This window comes from Arvicola amphibius, chromosome 9, assembly GCF_903992535.2.
Source record: "Arvicola amphibius chromosome 9, mArvAmp1.2, whole genome shotgun sequence".
NCBI lineage: Eukaryota > Metazoa > Chordata > Mammalia > Rodentia > Cricetidae > Arvicola > Arvicola amphibius.
This window is the reverse complement of record NC_052055.2, coordinates 70720954-70747694: the sequence shown is the minus strand read 5'-3', so window position 1 is coordinate 70747694 and position 26741 is coordinate 70720954. Positions and strand designations below refer to the sequence as shown.

Below are 26741 nucleotides of genomic sequence, written 5' to 3'. Positions count from 1 at the left end.
GAATGTATCAGATTACAAATTAAATTATAAAATATAATGTATCTATAAATGAAGCTTTTCAACAAATCTACATTAGAGGCAGTTAGAACTCATCTTCATTAATACTGCTGACATTTTAGAAGTAAATACTGGATGTACAGACACAGTCAAAAATAGCTCAACAGCAATCAAACTAATGATACACATTATGCCAATGTAGAGGTATCTCCTGGGCCATGGGCTTCATTCTTGCTGGAAGCTGAGATCCTTCTGGCAAATGAACAGAGAAACTGGCTCTGACTGACCCATGGTCTGTGCTGACCTAGACCTCAGAATTAAGTTCCTTAGAATTTCCAGTTTAGAGTTGATGTGGGATTTCCCTCTGTATGCTGTGAATACTCATTGGTGATTAAAGAAAGTGCCTTGGCCTGTTGATAGGGCAGAACTTAGGTAGGCGGGGGGGGGGGGGGGGGGGGGGACACTAAACTGAATGCTGGGAGAAAGAAGGGCGGAGTCAGAGAGAAGCCGTGTAGTTCTGCTGGAGACAGATGGTAGAACCTTGCCAGTAGGCTGTGAACCTTGTGGTAAAATATAAAATAATGGAGATGGGTTAATTCTAGATGTAAGAGCTAGCTAACAATACGCTTAAGTAATTGGTGAAGCGGTGTTTTAAATAATAGTTTCTGTGTGATTATTTCAGGGCTAAGTGGCTAGGAACCAACAAGTGGTCTCTCTCCCTCCAATAGAATCAAAACCAATTTACTTCCTACGCATGAGAGGAACACTTTTAGCTCATATGCCATTCCATAGGCTACTGTTTAGGCCATTCCCCTGACAGATATCACTTATCAGTGTTTACCAGTCCCCATTCAAGCCTTTGAGAGCCTTCCTTCACTGCAGGCCATTCCTAGTAACCCTTTAATAGCTACTGCTGAAGTACCACCAGCACTGTCTCCACCTTGTCTGTGAACTGTACTTTGTTTTGTTTTGAGCAGACTCTTGCTCTGTAGCCCCAGTTGGTCTCAGATTTGTGCTCAGTCCCCCGCCTCTTCCTCCAAAGCACTGAGGTCACTGGAATGCGCCACCAAGCCAGCTATATGGACTGCTTATTTTACTCTCTATTCTGACTACAAACACCCTCAGACCTCAGGCAACACTGGAAGATGAATGCTCCCATATACTCACAGCACAGACCTCAGGGAAGGGAAGATGTAGGCAGAAATTAGTTTATTTCTGGGGGTTTAGCTTTTTCACTGGAGGTAATTATCACCCTCAGCTCCTACCCAGATAACCAGGTTTTGGAAGGATATAGAGTGGTAAGTGGCTGAGTTGAAGGGACTGACGTCCGTCTGTCCGTCCCCCCCCCCCCCCCCCCCCCCCCCCCCCCCCCCGTCTAACATTTAACCAAGAGTTCTCAGTGCAGAAAACAAACCTGGGATAAACAAGTTATAGGAAGGAGAGAAATTTCTCCTACAACCAGAACTTTATCTCCTCTATCCTTCTGTCTCTCTTTATTCATTCTTTCCCTTTTTCCTTCCCTTTCTTGCTCTTGTTACTTCGGGACAGGGTCACTTTGTAGTGTAGGCTAGGATTGAACTCACTGTAGGCCAGGCTAACCTGGAACTCTTGGCAACTCTTCGGTGGAGCCCCGGGATCACAGGTGTCAGCCAGTGTCCATAGCTGCTGTACTATTTCACTGGCCAATGTTTACAAATAAAAGCCTCACACGCCTCAGTGTACGTGATCTCAGCCTACAACCTGATGGCCCTGCCCTAGAGCCTGGCAGGATGTGGAGGGCTAACAGCCAGAGATGTGCTGATGCCCAAAAGATGCACTCCCAGACGAAAGGAGTCATTAGCACCTGACCCCACGACATAAACGTCATCAATAACTCAACTCATAATTTAATAATTTAGATGAAATGGACTAATTCCTTAAAAGACACAAACTGTCAATACTCTCATGAGGGATGGATACCCTCAACAAGGCCATGATCTGTCACAGGAGCCGAATCAGTAATTAATAACCCCTTCGGCACACATTTCAGGAAGCCATGGTATGGCTTCTCCAGTCTCTCCTGAAAAGTACAGAAACAAAGTGAAGAGCACCCTCACATCCCAGTAAAAAGCTGCCGAGCCACAGTCACTAATCACAGGCTCTGTGATGGAAACAGGAAGTCACTATTTTCTGAGTAAGAAAGAACTATAGGAGGCTGGAGAGACGGATCAGTGGTTAAGAGCACTGGCTGCTCTTTCAGAGGACCCCAGCATCCACATAGCTGCTCACAACTGTTTCTAACTCCAGTTCTAGGGGATCGGAAATTCTCACACACACATTTATTCAGGCAAAACACCAATGCACATAAAACAATAAATAAATTATAAAAAAAGAAAAGAATGAACTAAAGGGAACACAGTTTGAGTAGAATAAGATATCCAGAATCAAGAGATCTCGAAGCAATGTTGTGAGGGTCCCACCAGGAGAACTAGGTCATACACAGCCTCTGGATGCTGCACGGTGTCTGTTTTAGGTAGTGTAGTGATTGTAAGTGGCTTATAAAACAGCCTGACATCAATAAAGACATTCACTTGTAACATTCTGCTTAAAAGGTTATCGATCAATAAGCAAGAAAGAGCTTAGAGAGAGAAAAGCTATGGTGGCTTTGATTTATTAGCAGTGGCTTCGAAGTGAGTGACTAGCGTGATTTGTCAGAACTGTGAGCTTAGTCACAGGATGTGGATGTCACAGTGATGTCAGAGTAAGGCCTGCCCTGCAGTACAATGCTATGGGATGCGATGCCCAAACACCTCAAAATGCCAGCTCGGCTTCTTGCTTGGACACCTCAGCCCTCCCATCTATGGACCAAGTTTAATAACTTCTGCTTCATAGCAGAATAATCAGATCTGCGAACACATGTAAAACTCACAGGATAATAGGTTTTAGAAACACCACAGTCATTTGAGAGAACTTTAGAGCTTTTTTTTTTTTTTTTTCAAAGGGAAGATGCTTTACCTGCAAGCAAGCGAGAAATTGGGAGGTGAATGCTAACTTTTTCTTGGGAAACACAGTATCTGATAGTTTCCACTGAGTGTCCACAAATACTGAGTGTGATTGGCTGTTCCCCATCAGTAAAACCACCATGACACTGCATCAACACAGCGAGGCATTTCTTGTAAGCTTCAATTAACACTGTTTCCTAAAAAAGAGGGTTTGTAACATAAGTTACCCAAAAGACCGAGTTGCTACAACATTGACTTAGCACCTCAAACTCCATGACAGGTAAGTACCTCAATATGGACCAAATATAATATGGACCAAACCAAATTCAGTCCTCCCTCCCAGAATGGGTCCCTTTCTGCCACTGTCCTCTGCTCAATGGATGACATCACTTATCAATAAAGCTATGGAAATCTAGATGTTACCAGTAATGTCCTTTACCCCAGTCCATGCTTTCTAGTCTATTATCAAAGTGACAGCTTTTTCTTCTCAGTTTCTCTCAAAACTAGCTACTCTCTCATTCTCCAGTAACTCAAAGACATTGGCAACCATCTCTCTCTGATAAACTCCCTGCTTCACCTCTTGGTCCATCCATCCATTCACTACAAAGAGTAATTTTACAGACACAAACTGGACCATGTCACTGTTAGGTACACCCAACAGCAGCCTCCCACTTCAGCTAGACTACGACCGAGATGACTCCAAGGTCCTGACATCAGGCAGTCCTGCCATCCCTGTCCCTGCCCCCCTCCAGCCTCCTGGTAGCTTCTCCTAGACGCCCAGGCCTCTCATCACACAGAATGAGACAGTCGGCCTCGGAATCAGAAACCCCTTTTCTCTATCCAGCAGGTTTTCATATATTGTTCAAGTCTCATGGACGCTCTCTGACTTTCACAGATTCTTACCAATGAGGGAAGGCTGAAATTATTTTAAGTCACAGGATAAATGTGACTTAATGTGCAAAAACAAGCTTATTCTTGGATAAATGTATCCACTATTTCATACACTTACTGTCTAGGGAGGATTATGGGGAAAATGAACATAATTACATAAGCGTGTATAAGATTACCTCCCTGACTTTTTTTTAAACATACAATTCAAAGTTTGAGCTTCTGATAGTTATTGAATGTGCAGGTGAAGTGGAAGCGTGCTGTTTCTGAGCTTAGCTGTACAAATCTCTAGTTTTCACTTACGCATCTGTCTACCACCAAGTCTGTTTCTACCCCAGAAGGAACTCACATCCAAAGCGCACCAATCCTGCACCATGGAAATCACGTGTGTTAGCTTCATTTGCAGCGTGAAGGCGGCTTCCCATTCCGGCTCCATTTCAATGTGCTGTCCTACTTGACGCGTGATCGGATCCATTCCCTTAGAAAGCAGAAAGAGTTTGTAAAAATAAAAACTAGGTTTTTTTTCTCAAAGAGAAACCTGAGGAGCAATGCGTAAGAAATATAAATTGATTACAGAGACTATTCAAATAATGTAAACTTTTAAGCAGGGAGTGTCAAGAAAAAAAATCTAAGTAATTCAATAAATCTCCTTAAAATTTATTCAATCATTTTTTCATGTATGCTTGAGACAGGGTCTCCTTAAGCAGACTGGCTGGCCTGGAACACACAATCATTCTGCCTCAGCTTCTCGAATGCTGGGATTATAGCTGTCTGTCACCACACCTCTCCAGGATTTATGTGCCAGTGGTGGCTGAACCCAGGGCGCCACATATACTAAGCACTTGCTTCAGCAGAGTTCCATGCTCAGCCCTTTACAGGCTTGTAAAATGTTACTCAACTTACAACTACACTACACAGTTATGTGAGAAGACAGGTTTTATACTTACTAATGTGTAGCTCAAAGCTCAGGGTGCCAGAATGAAAACAAATAACCTTTGATACAAAAGAGTGCAACTTTTTTTTTTTTTTTTAGGAATAACTAAGCTATCCTGGCGTATAAGAATCACTTACTAACAGAGAATACAGAACACCTCCGACATTTCAAAGGGAGTGCCTTCTCACATAGCCCTTCCCTAAGTGTTTTAGGGAGGTCTCCTGTCTCCGAATTGCTTCCATGCTCACTTGTCTCTACGTCTAGATTCTGATTTGCACACAGGTATGCTTCACAAAGAGACTAGTGAGGAAAACGGTCTGGACTGTACTCTGTACAAATCCCACTAAGACGAAAAGCATCTGTAGAAACACTAAAAATAAAACACAAGCCAGAGAGATGGCTCAGTGGGCAGCAGAACCTGGTACTAACCTGAACACCAGAGTCACCTTGAGGCCCACATTGTAGAAGGAAAACTGACTGCCATGAGCTGTCTGTTGACCTACACAGGTGTGCTATGGCATTTACTCACAGCAAGTATGCGCGTGCGTGCGTGCGTGCACACACACACACACACACACACACACACACCAAAAAAACCTCTTTGTAACAGAAAATAAATCAGAGGCTGGGAGTTTATCAAGAGATAGGTTTAGTGGTAGAATACCTGCCTACTGTCTGGGCACAGGGTCCAAAACCAACTAGTTTTTCAAACGAACTTAAGTTTTCCATGGAAAAGGACTTGCAAACTCTCAAAAAGCATTACTAATGAGAACCCAAACACCTTTTTTTTTTTTAAATTAAAAATTTCTTTGTGCATGTTGTTTGCACACAGTGGTGCACCATGTGCATGCAGTGCCCAGGGTGACCAGAAGAGGGCACTGGATCCCCTGGAACTGGAGTTACAGATAGTTTAGAGCTGTCAAGCAGATGGATGGTGGGGACTGATCCTGGTCCTCTGGAAGAGGAGCAGCCAGTGCTCTTAACTGCTGAGCTATCTCTCCAGCCCCAAACAAAACATCTTTTTTAAAGAAAGAAAATAACTTATTTTTGCTGTGGGTTCTGGGTACAGACCTCATGCCCTCTGGCTTCTGCAACAAGCATTCCTCTAGACTGAGCCTCCTCACTGGTCCACTGAAACCGAAATGAGGGATGGGGAAGCATACAGAAATGTGTTCACACAGAAATAAGTTCAGTTTATACATACCTGCATGCATTTCAGTAATTCCAAAAAGGCATCGAACCCTTCTAAGAACTTCTGCCTCAGCTCATCTGACCACTCAGTTGGTTTGCTAATCAACACATACCTACACAGACAACAGTGGCAGTGAACACAGAAACACCAGCATTGCACAAGCTATAATTTGTGTAGAAATGAAAGAAACACATACTTGAGATCTAAGATAAGGCTCTGAACTCTCCTGAACTTGAAGGCTTGAAGGGCGGTGTAGCGTTCAAATTGGAATCTGCCCTGGGCATCTCGTTGTTTCAAATGGTCCATGAAAGCCTTAATGATAACAGTCATCAGGTTCTCTTCCGTGATGAGCATTCGGGCCTAAAACAGTTCATCAGAGAGGATGGCAATCAAAACCTGTGCCCCAGGGAACCGAGAGCCTTTACTAGTTTAGCGCCCACACTTTAAACTTGCTCAACACAAGTATCTCAGCTCAAGTGCACTACCAGGTCATTTTGAAGTTTTAGCTGTATTTTATACGTGAGCATCTATCCACATTATGTGTGTGCAGCATGGGTGAGTCGTGCCCACCAAGGTCAAAGGATGGCATAATGACGTTAACTTTTCATTAAATGAGACATTTACATACACTATACAATAAGTATGGGTACTTATTGTGGGGTCCAGAGGTTAAATTGACTATCACTGATTGTTTAAAGCTCAGTATGAAACTGTACTTCCTCTCTCTCTTTAACCAGCTGACATTTGTTTCTGCTTTTCTGACTTTAGGAAGTGTAAGGTCTCATAGCTCCTGAGGTCTGCCATCCAAACACAAACTGTTGGCGATTTCTGCATTCTTCCAGAGCTGGTATTTAATACCTACCTACCTACAAGTGTGTATATATGTTAAATACATACGTACGGATATATACAAGCACCGTTATCTCTTTCTCCCACAGAGAACATACTATCAACTACCATTCTGCTTTTCAGTTTTCACTTGATATAAAAACTTTTTTTTTATTTAAAAAATTTCCATCTCCTCCCCTCTTCCTCCCCCTTCCCTCCCCTCCCCTCCCCCTATAAAAACTTTTACATAGAGAAATCCTGTAGCATGTCATACATAGAGGAATCCTGTAGCATGTCACACAGAGAAATCCTGTAGCATTCCATACATAGAGGAATCCTGTAGCATTCCATACATAGAGGAATCCTGTAGCATGTCATACATAGAGGAATCCTGTAGCATGTCATACATAGAGGAATCCTGTAGCATGTCATACATAGAGGAATCCTGTAGCATGTCATACATAGAGGAATCCTGTAGCATGTCATACATAGAGGAATCCTGTAGCATTTCATACAATTTCTTTCTTTTTAACCATCATCAGGCATACTTTGCCATCACATTTAGCCAGGTCTGGACTGCTGTCATTTACAGTTTTTTTGGTATGTGCTATTAAAAAAGATGTCACAAATACCCACTATGTAAAATGGCAAAGTAACTTCCTGTAAGTGGAATCGCCCAGAGGGAGTACAGTCTAAGACTGACAGCATCACCAACCTCCTCCCAGAAAAGGCTCACTAAGCCCCATGCCCATCCAGTACGTGAGCCTTTTCAGTCCGCTCTATTGCTTGCTCGCTACACAGTGTCATCTTCATCTTCTGTGTTAAAGTCAAAACGTGGGAGTCAAAGTAAATTTAGACTTTCCAACTTAACTAGGGAAAATTAAAGGTGTAAGAATGGCAAAGAATTCTCCAGGGAAGACTATGGTCGAGTCTGAGGAGCAACAAAGTACACACAGGTTCCCAGGAAGGCGTGCTTTTCCTGCTTGTTGCATTGACTAGGAAGTTAAGGAAAGCAGAGGCAATCCCACTGGGCTACAAACAGCTGTGCAGCACCAGCTTCGGCGAGAGGCGTGAGGAACGGAAGCTTAGTGGGCACAACACCACAGGGGTGGGCAGTCTCACAGTCAAGGCACTGGTAGTTCTGGCTAATGCTAGAGACGGCTAGGTCTAAAATGGCAGGAGGCACATTCTCTAAGGTTACAGAGAATGCTTTCAGTCCTTGCATTGGAACTTTGTCCGAACTGTTGCTAACTTTCCAAGACAGCTGTCATCATTAAACACTGGTTACTACACAGCCACTGCAACTGTTAGTATAGACCTACTACTTGATGCACAGGCCTACAATCCCACTTGCTTTATAAAACATTATCACTCCATAACTTATTTTTTTTATAATTCATATTAAAATCTGCACTGCCAGACTTAGCCCACATCTTATAATATGTTCACAATAGGGCTACAAAGTCCCCTGTAAGACTGAATAAAATAATGTTTCAGGGACATGCTCTGGTTAAACTCAACGCCATAGGATCCAATCAGGAGAATACTGACTGGGGCAGTTAAGAAAGTCACTGAAGGCCGGGTGGTGGTGGCTCACACCTTTAATCCCAGCACTCCCGAGACAGAGGCAGGCAGATCTCGAGTTCAAGGAAAGCCAGGGCTACTCAAACCCTGTCTAAAAAAGATCCTAGTAAGAATACAGTAGTGCTCAGAAACTGAGTCCAACACTCTTCCAGGTTCCCCAGGACAGTGCTTAGATTCTGAAGCCCTGTAGGATGGAAGCCTGAAAGGGTAGAAATCCTAAGACAATCAAGGATCAGACGTGGCACTCTTATCAAGGCTAGGGCAGGAATCTCGCAGGTACTCCAGGCTCTCTGCTGGGCACTCCCAGTTACCCTAAGCCAAGTCTTGCCGGGTGTGGCAGCACATGTCTGTGAGCCCATCAAGTAAACTGTGAGGACTGTTCAACTGGAGGCCAGCCTGAGCTATAGAAACCCTGCTTCAAAAAATAAAACTGCAGATTCGAAAGGTGTTAAGTAGAAAATAACACTAGACCATGTAAATCAATGTAATTGGAAACACAGATAAATTAACAGATTCTTTTTTTTTTTTTTTTGGAGACAGTGTTTCTCTGTGTAGTGCTGGCTATCCTGTATCCTGAAACTCACTTTGTAGACTACGCTGGCCTCGAACTCAGAGATCTGCCTGTCTCCTGAGTGCTGGGATCAAAGGCATGTCCAACCACCACCCAGCTAAATTAGCAAATTCTCTTGTTTGTTGTTTGAGACAGGGTTTCTCTGTGTAGCCCTACCTGTCCCGGAACTCACTCTGTAGACCAGACTGGCCTCAAACTCACAGAGATCTACCTGCTGCCTCTGCCTCCAGAGTCCTGGAATTAAAGGCATGAACCACCACTCCCCAGTGCAAATTCTTAAGAAAAATCACATTAAAAAAATAATAATAATGTTAAAAACAATAACAGAATACCTAAGTAGCCCTAAATTTATTTAAGAAATATAACTGATAAGAATACTTTCATAAAGAAATTTCAAGGCCCAAATGGTACACTAGACAATTCTTCCAAATACTTAAGATAGCAAAATCCAGGGAAGTGGTGAAACTTGCCCTGTATCTGGAGGAGCAGACAAAGTGCATCGATACGCAGAGAATGAACAGAAATGGCATTCTGGGCCTGGAGTTCCGACTCTATGTTAAGTACTCTCCATATGTAACTTGGAGGGCACATCAATGTCCACCACACATACACATCCCAGGACTCCCACAGAAACAAGAAAACTAAAGCCAAGAACCACACCAACTCCTGGCCATGGACCATGACACAGTGTTCACTGGGTCTGTGTTTGCATGTGTATGCATCTGCTCACTATTTTTACTCTTTAGGGTCTATTTCTCTAACATTCCCGCATAGTTGCTGAGCCCCTGCCCACGTTTCCTCTCTTCCTTCTTTTGGCCTCTCCCCTTTGGTGTTTCTGTGTATGGTGTACATGTGTGTACAGGTATGCGGAGGCCAGCGTCCTACCACCTTCCCCATCAGTCCCTCAAAACTTGGTCTCTCACTGGCAATCACTGTTTTTAAGCTAAGCTGGCTAACAAAGCCCAATGATCCGCTTTTACAGCAGGCACTTCTACCCAGGGAGCCATCGCCCCAGCTCCAACGTTCCTGTCAAGTGGTGCCTGAACCTGCCAGGCTGACTCTAAGAAGGCAATTTCTTCAACTACAAGGACTCTACAATTTCAGAACCTGAATCATGACAGCCCTAGGCTGAGACATGCCTGCCAAGCAAAGGGAGACAGTAGGTCGTGGCTAACCAATTGAAAAGGTCCACAGATTTGATCCTGACAAGATGGCAGTGGAGGGTGGGATGAATCTGAATATCCTATTTATCCACATTTCCCAGTAACCATCATGAGCTTAATATTGAGTGATGTAGGAATAAATACACCCACATCAAAGATCTGTCTAGAAATTCCACTTAATTACAAGTCAGAAACTCCAGAGCCATCTTATACATCACCCTCAATTCCAAATCTCAGTGGTCATGAAAGCCACCGTTCTTCAAGCCCTGAGCCAGGTCTGTAGATGTGACAAAAGGCAGCTCTCGAAATCCCTACATCCACTGGGAACCCCTCAGCTCAGCGCAGTCTCCTCTGGACTGCTGCTTCAACTTCTTTTATTTTAAATATTAATGAACGTGTGTGTGTGTGTGTGTGTGCAAGTGCTCCACAATGTGCACAGAGCTCAGTGGACAACCTGCAGGGCTCGAGTCTCTTCCTCCACCTTGCAGCCTCAGGCTTGTACCGAGGTACAAGCTTAGCAGCAAACGGTTTTGCCAGCTGCGTCATCCCATTTTACCCAGCCTCACTGCATTAAGTTCTAGGAAAGTTCTCCAGATTCGCTTTACTGTCTTCCTCTAATTTATTCCCCATCTTGCAAATAGCAGTCTTTTCAAATCACAAATGTAGGACTGGAGCTATAGCTCAATGGTAGAGTGTGCTCGCCTAGCATGTGTGAGGCCCTGAGTTAAGATCCCCATACCACACAACATACACTCACACACATGTACTCATATACATATACAGACATGCACACACATGATAAATGAAAATACAGTGGTCCAAGTGTCTCTCATGCTCTTAAGATAAACACACAATCCCTGACTTGGCCTAAGGCAGCATTCATTAACGAGCAGATCACAAAGATAGTCTTTGCTAGATACTTTACTTTCCTTTTGATTTTTTTGGAGACATGGCTTTTCTGTTAACAGTCCTGGATGTTCTAGAACCGGATCTGTAGACCAGGCTGGTCTTTAATGCACAGAGATCTGCCTGCCTCTACCTCCTGAGCGCTGGGATTAAAGGTGTGCGCCACCACTGCCCAGCTAGTAAATATTTCTTAACAAAAAGAAGTGACTCTCCCAGCCCCACTAGAAAATGCTTGCTAGGAAAGTGAGTACAAACTGTTCTTCAAACTCCACAGCCTTGCTCTGAGCTCAGAGCACACCGAGCTGCTCCCACATGCAAACCCTTCCCATGGCACACTCTGCATTCATCCTCCCTTCCAGTCCCCACAGAAGGTACCTGCCTAGCAAAGCCTCTGGACTCCGGCTAAGGGCTATGGCCTTATTCGCTCTTGTGGAAAGCAAATTTAATGTGTATTGCTGCTTATCTTCATGTATGTCCATGTACTGCGTTCCAGCCTGGTGCCTGAGAAGGCCAGAAGGCAACATCAGACCCCTGGCCTGGAGTCATAGGTGTTTCCAGCCACCAGGTGGGTGCCGGGAACTGAACTCAGGGCCTCTGGTAGAGCGGATTCATTATTGATTCCAGTCACATCTGTTTTGTTCATCATTTCACTTTTAAAGCCTTGCCTAATAAATAGTAATACATTTGTTCAATGGAGTACGATCTTTAGTTACCATACATGATCACTTTTAAAGCTTTGCCTAATAAATAGTAATACATTTGTTCAATGGAGTACAATCTTTAGTTACCATACACGATGAAACTTAACCGATGGAGGCTTCAGGACTGTCGTGGCTGGTTTTATGTCAACTTGACACAAGCTGAAGTCATCTGAGAGGAGGGAGTCTCCTAAGATTGGCTAATAGGCAAGCCTGTGGGACATTTTCTTAGTGACTGACGTGTGAGGGTCAGCCCATGGTGGGTGCTGCCATCCCTGGGCAGGTGGTTCTGGCATCTATAAGGTAAGCTAAGCAAGCCAGTGAGCAGTATCCCTCCATGGCCCGAGTCAGCTCCTGCCTCCAGGTTCCTGAACTGTTTGGGTTCTTGTCTTGATTTCCTCCACTGATGGACCACAGTGCTGAAGTGTAAGCCAAAGAACCCTTTCCTCTCTAAGCTGCTTTTAGTCCTGGTGTTTCTTCACAGCACTAGGAACCCTGACTAGGTCAGAGAGCAACCTGGAGAACATTAGTAAAATACAAGCCAAGCAATGTGACTCCGTTGCCTTAGCTACTCTTTCCTTATGAGGGGGAGGACTGAGGAGGAAGATTCTTCAAGATATAAGATGGTATATGGCATGTTATCTGATTTGAATGTCAGGAATATATTTGATAAACTAACCAGCTAAATGTTATTTTTTTAAATTTAATTTTATTATTATTATTATTATTATTTTTTGAGACAGGGTTTCTCTGTAGTTTTGGAGCCTGTCCTGGAACTAGCTCTTGTAGACCAGGCTGGCCTTGAACTCAGATCCACCTGCCTCTGCCTCCCCAATGCTGGGATTAAAGGCGTGAGCACTACCACTGCCCAGCTAGCTAAATGTTAATTAATTAGTCCAAAACCACTAGGAAATCCAACTCTCCTCCATTATTACTTTGACATTCAAAGATACGTTGTGTGTGCTTGGTGATGTCTGAAATCTGACTGCCTCCTAATGAAGTACCAGCTTATTGAGGAGCACACAGGTCTTACCTCCAGGATCTGGGGCTTTACTTTTGTTAATGGAAAACAAGAGCATTCTCTAGTCTTTCAGTACTTACAAGTGAAGGAACTGTGAATATCTGAACCGAGAGGTCTGCGACTGAAAACTCTCTGTCGTGGTCATCTGTCACATAATCACTCTGCAAACGCTCATAGTTCTATTAAGAAGGCAAAAAGAGGCAAGGAGTGCCTGCTATGAGTTACAGAGGAGAGGCAGACTCTACTCACCAGAGTAGGTGCGGTGAAGAACTGGACAGATAGAGCAGTCACCGACACTGCTCGCTCGTGATCATCCTCCATAAAATCTCTCTGCAACTGCTGGTAATTCTAAACAACAAGGGGGAAATTCCTCTAGTCCAGTGACCAAACGGTTAAGGGTTATACTGAAAACTCAGAGCTGGGGATGGCAACAGGAAGACACGGGCAGGACTTGGAAGCTCAAAGGATCACTACCAATTAGATGTTGCATCGATACTGATTTGCTGCGGAAAGCTGTGCTGATAGGTTCTTCTGGAGCACGGTGCTAGTTTAGCAGCCCAAACAGGGAGTCAGACCTCCTAAAACCCTAAGGTGCCACTGTTCTCTGGGGGATGAGACACAGCAACATCATACTATCTGCCCCCAAACCAGCCTTTCATTGCTTTGGAATACATATCAGAATCATGTGACCCCTGCAAGGTCACCATTGATAGATTTGGGAATAGGACACAAACATGGATGTTCTGAAAGATCTCGCCAAATGACTGCCATGTGCTTCCTTTGTTAAGTGTTCCTACTGGGGGCATTCATAAAGTTAAGTACTTAGTGTCACCATGTGCTTCTGAAAGCAAAACCAACTCTGTCAGCCATCTGGAATTCATCATTCCCAAATCATACCGAGATAGGCACATTGCCTCCATGAATTTTAATAGGATTAGACCCATCTATAATGGCATGAGGTTAAGTCATCACATTTCAAATCCCAATCACTGCATATTTATGTTGTTATTTTTTTTTTGGGGGGGGGGAAGGGATTAAGGCAGGATTTTTCTGTGTAGATTTAGCTGTACTAGTACTTACTCTGAAGACCAGGCTGGCCTTGAACTCAGAGAGATTTGCCTGCCTCTGCCTCCAGAGTGCTGGAATTAAAGGCGTGCGCCACCACTGCCCAGCAATCACTACATATTTATGTATTATGGGGGGGCAGGGAGTCTTGTTTCTACACCTTTATTGGTAAAAGTAAAGATTCTGAAGTTTCTCAGAATTTCAAATGGATAACCTCACATCTCATTGTTTAACATTAATATTTTTGGAGCCCCAAATACTATAGTTATTCCTTAAATAACTAACTGGAAAAATAAAAATCCTACTTACTTTTGCAAATCGAACAGCAAAGAGCTTCTTGTACTTCGGGTCCATGAGCAGGCTGCTCATGAACAGCTGGTGATACACACTCCTAGCGCCTTGGGAGAAGAGCAGAGTATGAGACAGACCAGAACTCCATTTCTATAGCTACATGCGTCTCAAACCACAAGGACAAAACTCTATGCTTTGCTCAGAACAAAACACTTTATTTTTTTTTAAAGGATTTTACATGTGTGTCTGCATATGTGAGTTTGCCCAGGTGAGCATGGAGGCGAGAAGTGCCACATCCCTCCGACATGGAAGTTACAGGTGGACGACACCTAATGTGTAAGTTGGGAACAGGACTTGGGTCCTCTGCTTGAGCAGTGCATCCTCTTAACTACTGAGCCATCTCTCCCATCCTGCAATGTTTTTAAAAATAAAATGTGTGCAAAATTAATCCCCCTTCCCCTTTGTTGTTTTGCAGTGCATGCTAGCCTGTAGCCTAGGTTGGTGTTGGACTCCTGAGTGCTGGGAACACAGCACGTGCTGCCTTGCCTAACTCTACATGTGACATTGTAAGAAGATACAGAAGCTGTTTAATCTAGGTCATAGGCCTCCTATAAAATACTTTTTTCTTTTTTTTTTTTTAAAATAAGGTTACAGTGCTAATGTTTGGTTTATTTGTTAGGGTCTGAATCTAGCACTACAATTATAATTTTAAAAAGTATAAATATATTTATTAACTTTCCAAATTAAAAAAAAATACCCAACTTTGACGCACCAACCCTTAGAAGCAATAAGCAAGTCACCTTTCCATAATTTGGAATCATTGAGCATCAGTCTGTCTACCAGAGAGGAGTTTTCACCATCTGGCCCTTCTTGTAATCCAACCTGACACAAAATCCGGCGAAGGCCATCTTTAAACAGAAGGAAGAACAGTCATGAGACGGGAACGGCGAGCTTTAGATATGGATGGGAGATGACACTTCAGTGTGGGCTCCAATCAGAGCACCACGTCTCAGTGAAGGATAAACTGGGGAAGAACCTTATTAACTATTTTTACAAAAAGGAGAAAACATTAGAAATTTCAAATCACAACTCTAATTGTAGGATGTCAAAGTTAATGTCTGTCAGAAAGGCAATAGTCTTTTCTGCCCTAATGAATTTAACTGGAAAAAAGAATCCCCAACTTGCTGATGTAATGCTGTTCTCTAGGTATTTACGCTAAGGGACGCAGGGGTAGTAAAATCAGTCAGACTGTGTGAGGTAGTCATAACACAAAACGGCTAACAGAACAATGTGTAACCCTTACAATGTGTATCAATATGGGTTATTAATGCTATGTTAAAGTATTTCCCATCAAACATGAATCCACTAGAGCACTGTCTGAGAGGCCTGGACGACACGGACGTCTTCTGAGTGCGGCGCTCTAGATAAGCTCTCCCAGCACACACGCGTGTGGTGTATCTCGTCTACACTTCCCTCCCCTGAGACAGCTCTGGCTGTGCTGAACTCACTCTGTGACCAAGCTGGCCTTGAATTCAGAGATCTGACTGCCTCCGTCTCCCAAATGCTGATATTAACGGTGTGTGCCACCATGGCTCAGTCCAGTCTGTTCACAGTGTAGTATTTTCTAACAGCCTTCAATACAAATGTTAAGGGATCTCCCTATAATAACATTATGCTTTGCCTATTATGACAGGTAGCATAAATCTATTCCTAATTTACCCCTTAGTAAATAGAACCCAACTTGCATTTTTGGCTTTGGACATGAGGTTCATGATTATGGTACATTACAAATTGTCTTCTATGTAAGTCAAGAAAAGAAAAACCTAAGACTGGCAAACATAAATTAGTATATTCCAATGTACATGTTTTCAGATATGCAAAGGACTGGTCATAAACAAAAGCTGTAAGAGGCCAAACATTTAAATTATTTAAATTAATTTTATTAAATTGTATTATCATTAACATTTAATTACAGCAGCACTTTGCAGCTTCATCTGTGAAGGGTTTGACAGGACGCGTCACTGAAAACAGTCCCTTCTGTCATGTTATTTAGATACAGTCTTGACATATCAAACCTACCTGAATATCCAATAACATTTCCCAGCCAAGACAGAGCTTTCAAACCAAAATTCTGATGAGCAGCAACGGATGAGTGCATGACTTGAACTTTGAGCGGCTTGGTCTGTCTGCTGGTGTTCCTCTTAAGGAAACAGAGAGGAGAAAAGTCTAACTTAAAATAGCTGTTTAAGAGGCAGAAGGCACTAGCATTCCTAATACAACCACAATACCCACACGACTTTCATGTGTCTATAATAAAGCACTATTTTTAACACCCTGACTCAGCTTATTTTCTAGACAGAATCTAAAGATTCAGTGACAATGGAAAGAGGCTCCACCTTGTGAGTCACCAGAGCCTTTGATCCTACATATCTGTAGTACCAGTTACAAATAGCTTAAATCCTCAAGAAAGCTTGCTTTCTGCCTTCAACCTCTTCCTTCCTTCCTTCCTTCCTTCCTTCCTTCCTTCCTTCCTTCCTTCCTTCCTTTTTATTTTGTTTGTCAAGATAGGGTTTCTCTGTAGCTTTGGATCCTGTCCTGGAACTAGCTCTTGTAGACCAGACTGGCCTCAAACTCACATAGATTCACCCGCCTCTGCCTCTCGAGTGCTGGGATTAAAAGCGTGCGCCACCACCACCTGGCCAAAGTTTTATTTTTAAATTTTATACGTATGGGTGCTTTGCCCACAAGTATGTCTGCATACCTCGTGCACACAGTGCCTTTGGAGGCTGATAGAGAGCATCAGATCCCCCTTAACTAGCATAACGGACAGTTGTGCACTGCCATGTGCGTGCTGGGAACAGTAGCCAGTGCTCTTAAGCCCTGAGCCATCTGTCTCCAGTCTGAAGAACGCTTCATTTTGCAAGCTGAAACCTTGCACCCAGTGGACACGTGCCTGCCCCATTCTGAGCTATCACTCTGCTCTCCCAGTCCTCACACAAGTGGAATCACACAGGACTCATCCATTTCTTGCCATTTTACTTAACATCAGTCAAGAGTTATACACAGTGACACTTTTAAATGTGGAGGAACATTCCACTGTACATGTATGCTACATTTTCTCTTTTCATCTGTCAACAGACACTGGGTTCAATAAACTTCTCTTTTACATGCATACCCAGAAACAAAACTCCTGGCTCATAGGGTCATTCTATTTTTAATTTCTAGGGGAACGGCCATGTAGCTTCCTATAGTAGCTCCTGTCCTTTTACATTTCCATCAGCACAACACAAGGGTTTCAATTATCCTATACGCCCGCTGACTCTATTGTTTTGGATGGAAGTCATCCAGCAGGACTGAGGTTAGGGTGGATGTGTCTCCATGTTCTTATTGGTTGTTTCCCTTTGTTAGAGAAATGTCTACACTTCTGAAACATACAACTTTACTTCCTTTTATTTCTTGTCCGAGTCCTCTCCGTCCCTTATGTCCATAACCTACTTTTATACACATATGGCTTTGCATATTTTCTCTGCATACACATCATACACATCTGTGTCAGAAAATTTTTCCAAATCTGCTCTCTGTCTTTTGACTTTAAGTATGTAATATTTTGTTAAAAATTTGATGTGGCCAAAAATGTATGTAATTTCTTCCCGATTAGCAATCTTAAATAGCTTTGAGAGAACCAGAATAATGTTAAGAATCATGATCTTTAAACACAACTTAGGTGACAGTGGGTTTATAAAGGCAAACAAATGTCTTGATAAATGCTAAATAATATAGAGTTAGTCGTAAGCTGATAGAAAATAACAGATATGTTTTTAAATCGCTTACCACAATGACTGATTTCGCCTGATCACAGTACTGGAAATCTCCGTATCGAACAGACCTACGCCCCTGTAAAGACATTTAAGACTAACTGTAAAAGCATTATTTTCAGCATGAGAAGCTTGTCAATCAGTAAATATTCTTGAACACAACCTGAGTCAGTTTTTAATATTTATGACATCTATTCTAATCACCAATGGAAAACTAAAATTTTGCCAGGTGGTGGTGATGCATACCTTTAATCCTAGCACTCGGGAGGAAGAGTCAGGCAGATTTCTCTGAGTTCAAGACCAGCCTGGTCTACAAAGCAAGTTCTAGAACAGCCAGAGATACACAGAGAAACCTTGTCTTGGGGAAAAAAAAAAAGACTAAAATTTTTCTTAGCTTGACTAAACTATCAGTGTATGCATACACACACACACACACACACACACACACACACACACACACACACACACACGGCAACAGAGCACTTATTCTAGCAGGTTTCTCTAACTTCTATTCTCATGGCCCAGTGTTTCTAATGACTAAGCAGAACAGGGCAACTGTACATTTCCTTTGAATGCTTTCCCTGGTAATGGCTTAATTTTAACAATATATATTTGGGCCAGTAGTCAAACAAAATTTGAAAAACAGCCTAGACACATATACTTTTACTAGTTTATCTGTAATAAAAGCTCTATTTCTTTAACCCCAGACCTTGGGAAATAGAGGCATAAAGATCTTTCTAAGTTCAAGGCCAGTCTAGACAAGTTTCAGCAAGTTCCAGCCAGCTTGGACTAGAAAATAAGACCCCCTTCTCAAAAAAATATGTTAAATTTCGGGAAGCAGAAGCAGGTGGATCTCTGTGAGTTCAAGGCCAGCCTCATCTACAGAACTAGTTCCAGGACAGGTTCCAAAGCTACAAAGAGAAACTATCTCAAAAAACAAATGAAAGAAACCAAACAAAGAAATGTTAACTTTCTCATGATAAATTACTTACATCTCGATCGACTGTAGTTGCAAAGCCAATGGCTTCCTTCTGTGTACAGTTAACAGCTTTCTGAAGAGTATAAATGACTTGTTCATAGGTGTGAACCTCGTCATTAAACAGCATGCAATAGTAGGTGTCACTCTTCTCTCTAGGGAGAGAACGTTGACATTAATGCAGTGTAAAGAGTGGGCGTGGCCATAAAGGCAGGCATCTGTGGGCATGAGCAGTAGCAGAAGACCTGAAGGGAAACCAGCTCAAGTGCTGGCCAAAGGGCTCTGGAGGATACAGGCTTGTAGCCAGATGGTAACTGAACAATGGCAAATATTAAAAGAGAAGCCCATCAGGGTTCCCCGTGTTGGTGGCCCTGGCCAGTTAAATGAAAATAAAGTCAAAACAACAACAACAAAACCAAGACAAACAAAAGAAAAGCCAGGCGGTGGTGGTACACACACCTTTAATCCCAGTACTCGGGAGGCAAAGGCAGGCATATCTCGAGTCCTGGTCTACAAGAGTGAAATCCAGGACAGCCAGGGCTATACAAAGAAACCCTGTCTTGAAAAACCAAAAACAAAACAACCAAACAAATGAGAGAGAGTGGGAGGGAGGGAAGAAGGAAGGAAGACAGAGAGGTAGGGAGGAAAAAAGGAAGAAAATCCACCCAATGCATAATGCACAACCCCAATTATTGGCAACACATTGAAAAAGCAGAGAAGTCACCCTTTGGTGATTGATGTCCAATTAGTCTGGTGACCTCCTGATGTCCAATCTCCAGCCCAGTCACCCTCAGCTATGAACAAAGGTCCAATAAGCAGGGAGTGACTTTTCAGAAAAGAGGAGGCTGTGTGAAGTGAGGGGCTAGCAGCCGGTCCTTTCAACACATCTGTGTCTGCTCGCTAGTTTACGACCTCAGCAGTGGAAATAAAAACCGCAGATGGACAATAAGATAGCACAATGCTGAATACATTTTATAATTAGAAGCAAAATGGCTAAAATTGCATTGAGCATTTTATAAAACCCCTAAACCCACTTACATAGAAGAGCTCATCCCCTGACATCTTTCCAGCTTTATTAGATCAAAAGGAGAAGGCTAGTGGGCGTGGTGTGTACCGGCACTTTAGAAGAGAGGCAGGCAGGTCTCTGTGAGTTCAGGTCAGAGAAAGACAGCAAAGGACAGAGATGTCAGGGATCATGTGAGTTTAGGGATAGAACTCATGTCAGGCTTGGCAGCAAGGCCCTCACTTGCTGAGCCGTCTTGCTAGCTCTGTGTGACCTAACATTGCTACAAACAAACCAATCATCCCAGGAAAACCTTCACTGATCAGCATACAGCTGCAAAGCTGGAATATCAAAGTCATGCTTCTGCTAAAATTCAATAATTTTTTTAAAAGATTGCTGGCACAGCATGGTGGCTAAGCAGTTTAGGTTACTTGCTGCTCTAGTACCTGAGTTCAGTCTCCAGGATCCACCTGGTAGCTAGAACCAACTCCTGCAGGTTTTCCTCTGACCTGCATGGCACTCACTTCTTTCCCATACACAAATAAATGGATGACTAGATGCAGTAATAATTTTAAAAGAAAAGACTATGTCCTTTCTTAGCTGTGTGAATGATCTTAAAATTTAGCAAGTCCCATACACACAAGGAACAGGCCATACTTACGCCATCTCTAAGTCTGCAGGCAATTCGCTTTCTTTTTCCCAGGTCAGTATGTCTACTGCGTATTGAAACATAATAGCAAAAATGTTGTAAGTTCTTGCTATCACATCTTCTGACAGATGCACAAGAGGATCCTGAGGGAGAACAGAAAGCACAACTCCCTTAGTGTTTTGTTCTGTTTTTTGCCTTCCAACTCCAACTCTCAAACACAAGAAGGGTGACAGGTTTCATTACATAACAAATTTAATCCTGTACATGTAACAAAACACAAAATTACAATTCCTAAAACGTTTTCTTCCCATGATCTCAATCTTAAATTAGCTGAGTCAAAACATCCAGACACTCAAATGCCTAATGTATATGACTAAACACGGTGGAACAGCACACTGGGAACTCTAAACTCTAACCTCAAACCATCTTTCCAGTTGTGTATGGGAAGCTCCAACTTGCAGAACTGAGTGAAGGTATTTGATGTCAAGCCAAACCACGCGAGTTTGATCCCTAGAGCCTACACAGTAGATGGAGAAAAACGACCCCTGTAAGGTGCTCTGACTGACTGTGGTAGGCATGTGTGTGCATGTACACGCGTGTGTATGCATGTGCACATGTGTACAAGCACTCGTACTCTAAACAAATGCAAAAAAACCCATATAAAACAAGGAAAGACGATCAGTCATCCTATTTACATAGGAGAAAACATGTCATTCTCCATTTAAGACCTGAAGAGAAGTTTCTTAAATTAACAAAGGAGATGTCACACAGTCTATTGTGGCTCTCAACAAAGAGAAGTACCCACTACCTTTCTGTTCATTCCTTCTGCCAAGAGGCCATGTGGATTTTTAAAAAAGATTTATTTATTTATTTATACAGTGCTCTGCCAGCATGCAAGAAGAGGGCACTAGATCTCATTATAGATGGTTGTGAACCGCCATGTGGTTGCTAGGAATTGAATTTAGGACCTCTGGAAGAGCCAGTGCTCTTAATCTCTGAGCCATCTCTCCAGCCCCCATGTGGAATTTTGATGGGGCTTTTCTTAATTGTCACAGTGATGGGATATGCTACTGCTGTTTAACAACATATCCAATGGTCTATATGCTTGCTCAACAAATTTCTTCCATAATAAGACAGTACTTGCAACACTGATCTTTTTAAAATTAGTTTTATTTTACTGGTACGATGTTTTGCCTACAAGTGTTTCTTGCAGCACATGCTTGCCTATGCTTTTAAGAGGCCAGAGGAGACTGTCAGATTCCCTGGAATGGGAGTTACAAATTGTTGAGAGTCATTATGTGAGTGCTGGGAATTGAACCTGGGTCCTCTAAAAGAGCAGCAAATGCTCTTAGTCGTGAGCTTCCTGTAGCCCTGCAACGGTCAATCTTGACTGGCAAGAAGAGGGAATCTGGCATTGTCTAAAAGACATAAGTCTGGGTCTACCTATGAAGTTATTACAGAGCTTTAACGGAGAACGATGATCCACCCTCAAAGTCAGCAGCACCTTTGACAGGAGCCAGCTTGAAGGAGGTCCCAGGCAAATGCCTGTCTGCCCTCACTCCTGAGCAAGGATAGCTATAGCTGCTGCCATCAAACTCCAGCCTCTGAAAAATTTGACTTTCCAAAGTGAACTGAGCATTAGTGACTCTCCAGGAACTGCCAGGGCTTCAGTGCCAACTGGGAATGCGGAGTCCTCCAGCTCTGTGGACTGTTCTCAGTCTCTCCAGCATGCAGATGGCCACTGCGGCACGAGCCGGTTCCTACCGTACACAAGCCCAGATTCTAATAAATTCCCTTTGTACTGCCTCTATCTTTGTTCCTGTAGAGAACTCTACCGAATGCAGTATTTATTACTTTTTTTCTGTGTGCACGTGTGTATGGTGTGTTTATATATGTGTGTAGGTACGATTGATTGCACATGTTATGTGTGTTGATGTGGTGTCTTTCTATCGATTTCTCCTTTGTGTTGAGGTGGGCTCTGTGAAGCTCAAGCTTAACAGCCCCGGCTAGTCTGGCTGGCTAGCCACAGGCAAGAGGGCCTGAGCTGTCCCCAGCATCCCTGTAAAGAGCTGGGCCCGATTAGGCAGGGTTTTCTGCAGGAACAGAATCCCTCACTGGGGAGGGAGACAGGAGGATTCCCGGGAGCTCAATGGTCAGCTGTTGAGACCCTGTCTCAAAAAGTAAGGTGAGAAGCAACAGAGGAAGACAACCAACATTAACCTCTGCCTGCACAACTCCTCTGGGGGCATCTTTACCTCCTCTTCCACAACGTCAGAGCTGTGAAGCTCATGCTTCTGACAGTAAGGACCCTCTTTCCACGCTTCAGTGTCACCACAGTCACAGAAGCCTCCACCTCCTGACGTCGTCATCTTGAAGAAAAAAAACAGGACGTCGGGTAATACATAACAATATCAAGTGCTAAGGACAGAAACTGCTTAAGTGTTCCTTGCTTTGAAGGGAAAAAAAATCGCAAATAAAAGGGGCTGTCAATGTTTTCTTGCAAGTAAGCCTGTAGGTTTTTGACCGATTTCTAAAGAAAATGAGCTACTTTGCCATAGTGGGGAGAGTTCAAGTATTTCAGAGAGGCTGTGTCTGCACACACTGCTTTCTTAATTAGGAAAACAAAGGACTGGGGAGGTTCCCTTGGGGCTTTGCTAGAGTGCTGCTGTCTATAGTAATGATGCTGTAACACAGCAGGCTTAAGCAAACAGTTTTTCTTCTTTAACAACTCCTAAAATTCTGTTCCTTTAAAGGGTTGGTAAAAAGTGCTCACTGAAACTTTGTTATTACCTGGAGGCTTCAGGAATTAGTCACACTTACTTAAGCTACAGCAACTAGCTACTAAGTCTGGCAAGACAAAACCTACAGGCTAATAATTGGTATACCAGTAGTAATTAAAAAAAAAAAAAAAAGAACTACCACAAAAAGAGTTAGGAATGAGTTAATTCAGATGCAACAAATTTTAGAATAAATCCAACTCTACTCTACCCAAAGCTCTGTATCACAGCATAATTAGTGTCATTCTGCATATTCTATTTATTCCCAGGAGATGCAGATATGGGCCAAGAAACATGGTAGGCCGCCACTTGGGAAACAGCTTGGTGTACACATGTGCTCTTGTTACCAAACACCAGACAGAGCAGCTGAAGGGTATGTTCTATATATATTCTATATATCCTTTCTGCTCTTTATTATACAGACCTGGACAGAGGGAATACCAACAACCATGGAAGAGCCCTGGCCCAGTTGGGCTCTGGGATTAGGAACAGGACTGAAGCTCTTCCTACAGTCTATCCAGGGAGCATGCAAGGTTCCTCAAACAATAGTCCCTTCTCCACCTCCCACGCTCAGCAGAGGACAGGGCAGGTCTGGGGAGAGCCTCAAATAAAATTATCAATAGTCTAGGGGCTGGAGGTGAGCCCTGAATGACAGAGTAGTATAGGCCTCTTTAATAATCATTTAAAATACCAGATCAATCTAGCTGACAGCTAGTACAGAAGATCCAGTTTTTGTGTTATCTTTCTTAAATCTTTGAGTTCCTAGAAGTGTAGGCTTGTAACTCCTTTCTATACTGAACACCTCTACCTTCTTCTTTTCCCTCCCCCGGGACGAAACCCAGGGCTTTACGCATGCTTGGCAAAGCCCTTTCTATACTGAACACCTCCCCTTCCCTTCTGGGAATAGAACCTAGGGCTTTGTCTATGCTTGGAAAATACGATACTAACAGCTACATTTCCTAAAAACAAAAACAAAATCCCACAATTTGGAAACTATTCTCCCCCCGCACCCTTACCTCTAAATCTTTTGGTTTTAAAATGAGAATTGGTTTGGAGGCTCTAGCAAGGGGCTCACTACTCACATCCCTTCACTGCAGACTGGCCCTGCCTTTGGGCCTGAGCATGCAGCTTTAGGAGGGAGTCCAAGTGGAGCAGTAAGGGAGGAAGGGAATGTCCACGTAGCCAGCCAGGGCAGCAAATCAACTATGGTGAGCAATGGGGTGAGAGATATTGTAGCCAGCTTGCCCTCACATCCATTAGATTTTTAAAATGAGACAAAAGGTACCTAGTATAAAATTCAATACTGTGTGTAGTTGCCATTTGCGCATTACTGACCCTGTATCGATGGTCTCTGTGGATACTTCCCAAAAAGCACTCCATGCATAAAACACAGGTAGGGTCAACTGCACAATCCCTGTCAAGTTAAAGAAAAAGAGAATGAATAAATATGGGTATCAAAAATTAATCCTCTCCCACAATATCAGAACCGTTCTGGAAGTGTCAAAATAGGAGGTGCTAGTCCCCAAATCTGCAGCTCTCTGCTCAATGAAATCACCCATGTTTTCATGCTGGAGTATATGAGGGAGCCTTTCAGCACAGCCTTGACCAGAATTGTCTGTCCACTGCTCCACAGGTTTGGGAAGACTTGATCTAGTAAGCTAATGCACCCTGCACCACAGCTTACAACCTTCTATTGAAGTGGCATCTAAAATGAAGGTCGGGCTTGAATACTGAACTCTTGTTGTTAGATAGTAGTACTTTCCTGTTTGTTTCCAGACAGATTTCATTATGTAGACCAGGCTGGCCTTGAACACACACAGATCTGCCTGCCTCTGCCTCCAGAGTGCCGGGAATAAACATATGCACCACCATGCCAGAGCAGATGTCTTGCATATTAAGGCAACAACCGCCCTATGACTTACTGGGTTCAAGAGTGAAATGTCTGAGGCTACAAAAGCCCAGAATGGGAGAATTGTTGTATCCTTAATCTGAAGAACATTCTCAAAGGTTGAAAATAAATACCATTGAACAAGAATTGGAAACATACAACTAACAGCAATATTGAAGGAACTTAAAGAGCAGTAAAATGTCAGGTTCAACTGTCCCCTGTATTTTGAACAGTAGCACAGGTCTCTGACAGTATTTGTTATGTTTGAGGCACTAAATAGATAAATATTCCACATCTGCAACTGGGAAACAGCAGCTCACAGAGCAGTCTAACCTGGGATAATGGAGATGTGGGTGCAGGCCAAGTCCATGGTTCCGAGTTACCAACATCTCCTCCTACAGCCCAAGCACGCTGTCTAGGTACTAAACTTCCATGTACTTTGTGGTAACAGAGAGTAGTGCCACAATACAACTTGATTTTCTACTAAGAGTCAAATTACATGGAGGCTAGCTGCTGATGCAACCTCAAAGCTATGTTGCAGCAGGCCTCCCTTGACTGCTGCAACACAGCACCGCCCCAAAGAGGCTGGGACCAGCATGGTCAGCTGAGACGACCGCCAGCCTTGCTTCAGTAGAACGACATCTCCGGATCTTCAGTCTCAGCACCAGCTGTGCCCATCACGTACCTGACATCCTGAAAATCCCATGTAAGGACAGAAAGAGAGTGGACCCTAAGGGGGAATCCTGACCCATTCTAGAATAGTTCACCTTACCTGGTGACTAATCCTTTCCTCCATTTAGTCTGCCCATACGACAAGCTGTCTAAAACTCCAGCAAAAATTCTCTCTAGAAGCCTGCATGCCCTACTTGTGCTCTGTAATAAATTAATCAAATTTCCTTTGGCCTCAGAATTTTTTCTCTAAGGGGTGACAGAAAACCCAGGACACTGGGTAGAGGTCTTGTTTTGTTTCTCGATCTCAGAACTCCCTAGCCTTTATCAGGGACGAGTCCCAAAAGCAGCTGCCACATGTCTGAGTTCAGTACCCACAAGAAAAGTCCATTAAAAAACAAAAGAATACTCATAAACTTATTACCATCAACTCATGTAATATTTATTTATTCATGTGTGTGAGTGCGCATGCCTATGTACCACAATTCTCTCTCTCCTTCCACCATGTGGGTCCTGGGATTTAACTCAGGTATGAGGCTTGCTGAGAAACACCCTTAACTGCTGAGCCATCTTGCCAGCATATCATATGTTTTCAAATATTTATTTTCAGCATTTTAAATTTTATGTATTTCTGTGTATGTGCACCTGAGTGCAGTGTCTGCACAGGGCAGAGGTGAGTTATAGCTGCTACAACCGGGGATACCAGTAGCTTCAAGCTGGGATGCTGGGAACAGAACCAGTAGCTTCAAGCTGACCAACATGGATGCTGGGAACAGAACTTGGGACCTCTGCTGAGCCAATCTCCAGCCACCATCATATATTTTTAACAACAAAGTACAGGTCTA

At 43.2% G+C, this 26741-nt stretch overlaps 1 protein-coding gene across 1 annotated transcript in view; it reads right to left on the bottom strand.

Moving 5' to 3' along the window:
- Ubr2 (ubiquitin protein ligase E3 component n-recognin 2) overlaps positions 1-26741 on the bottom strand; it is an 80652-nt gene that overhangs the window by 40967 nt on the left and 12944 nt on the right. Inside the window, 13 exon segments of the mRNA XM_038343591.1 lie at positions 2992-3175; positions 4216-4344; positions 6005-6104; positions 6189-6352; positions 13013-13111; positions 14138-14226; positions 14920-15027; positions 16199-16319; positions 17951-18013; positions 18927-19065; positions 20575-20705; positions 22818-22931; positions 24675-24753. Of these exon segments, the coding sequence (XP_038199519.1) occupies positions 2992-3175; positions 4216-4344; positions 6005-6104; positions 6189-6352; positions 13013-13111; positions 14138-14226; positions 14920-15027; positions 16199-16319; positions 17951-18013; positions 18927-19065; positions 20575-20705; positions 22818-22931; positions 24675-24753 (1520 nt within the window).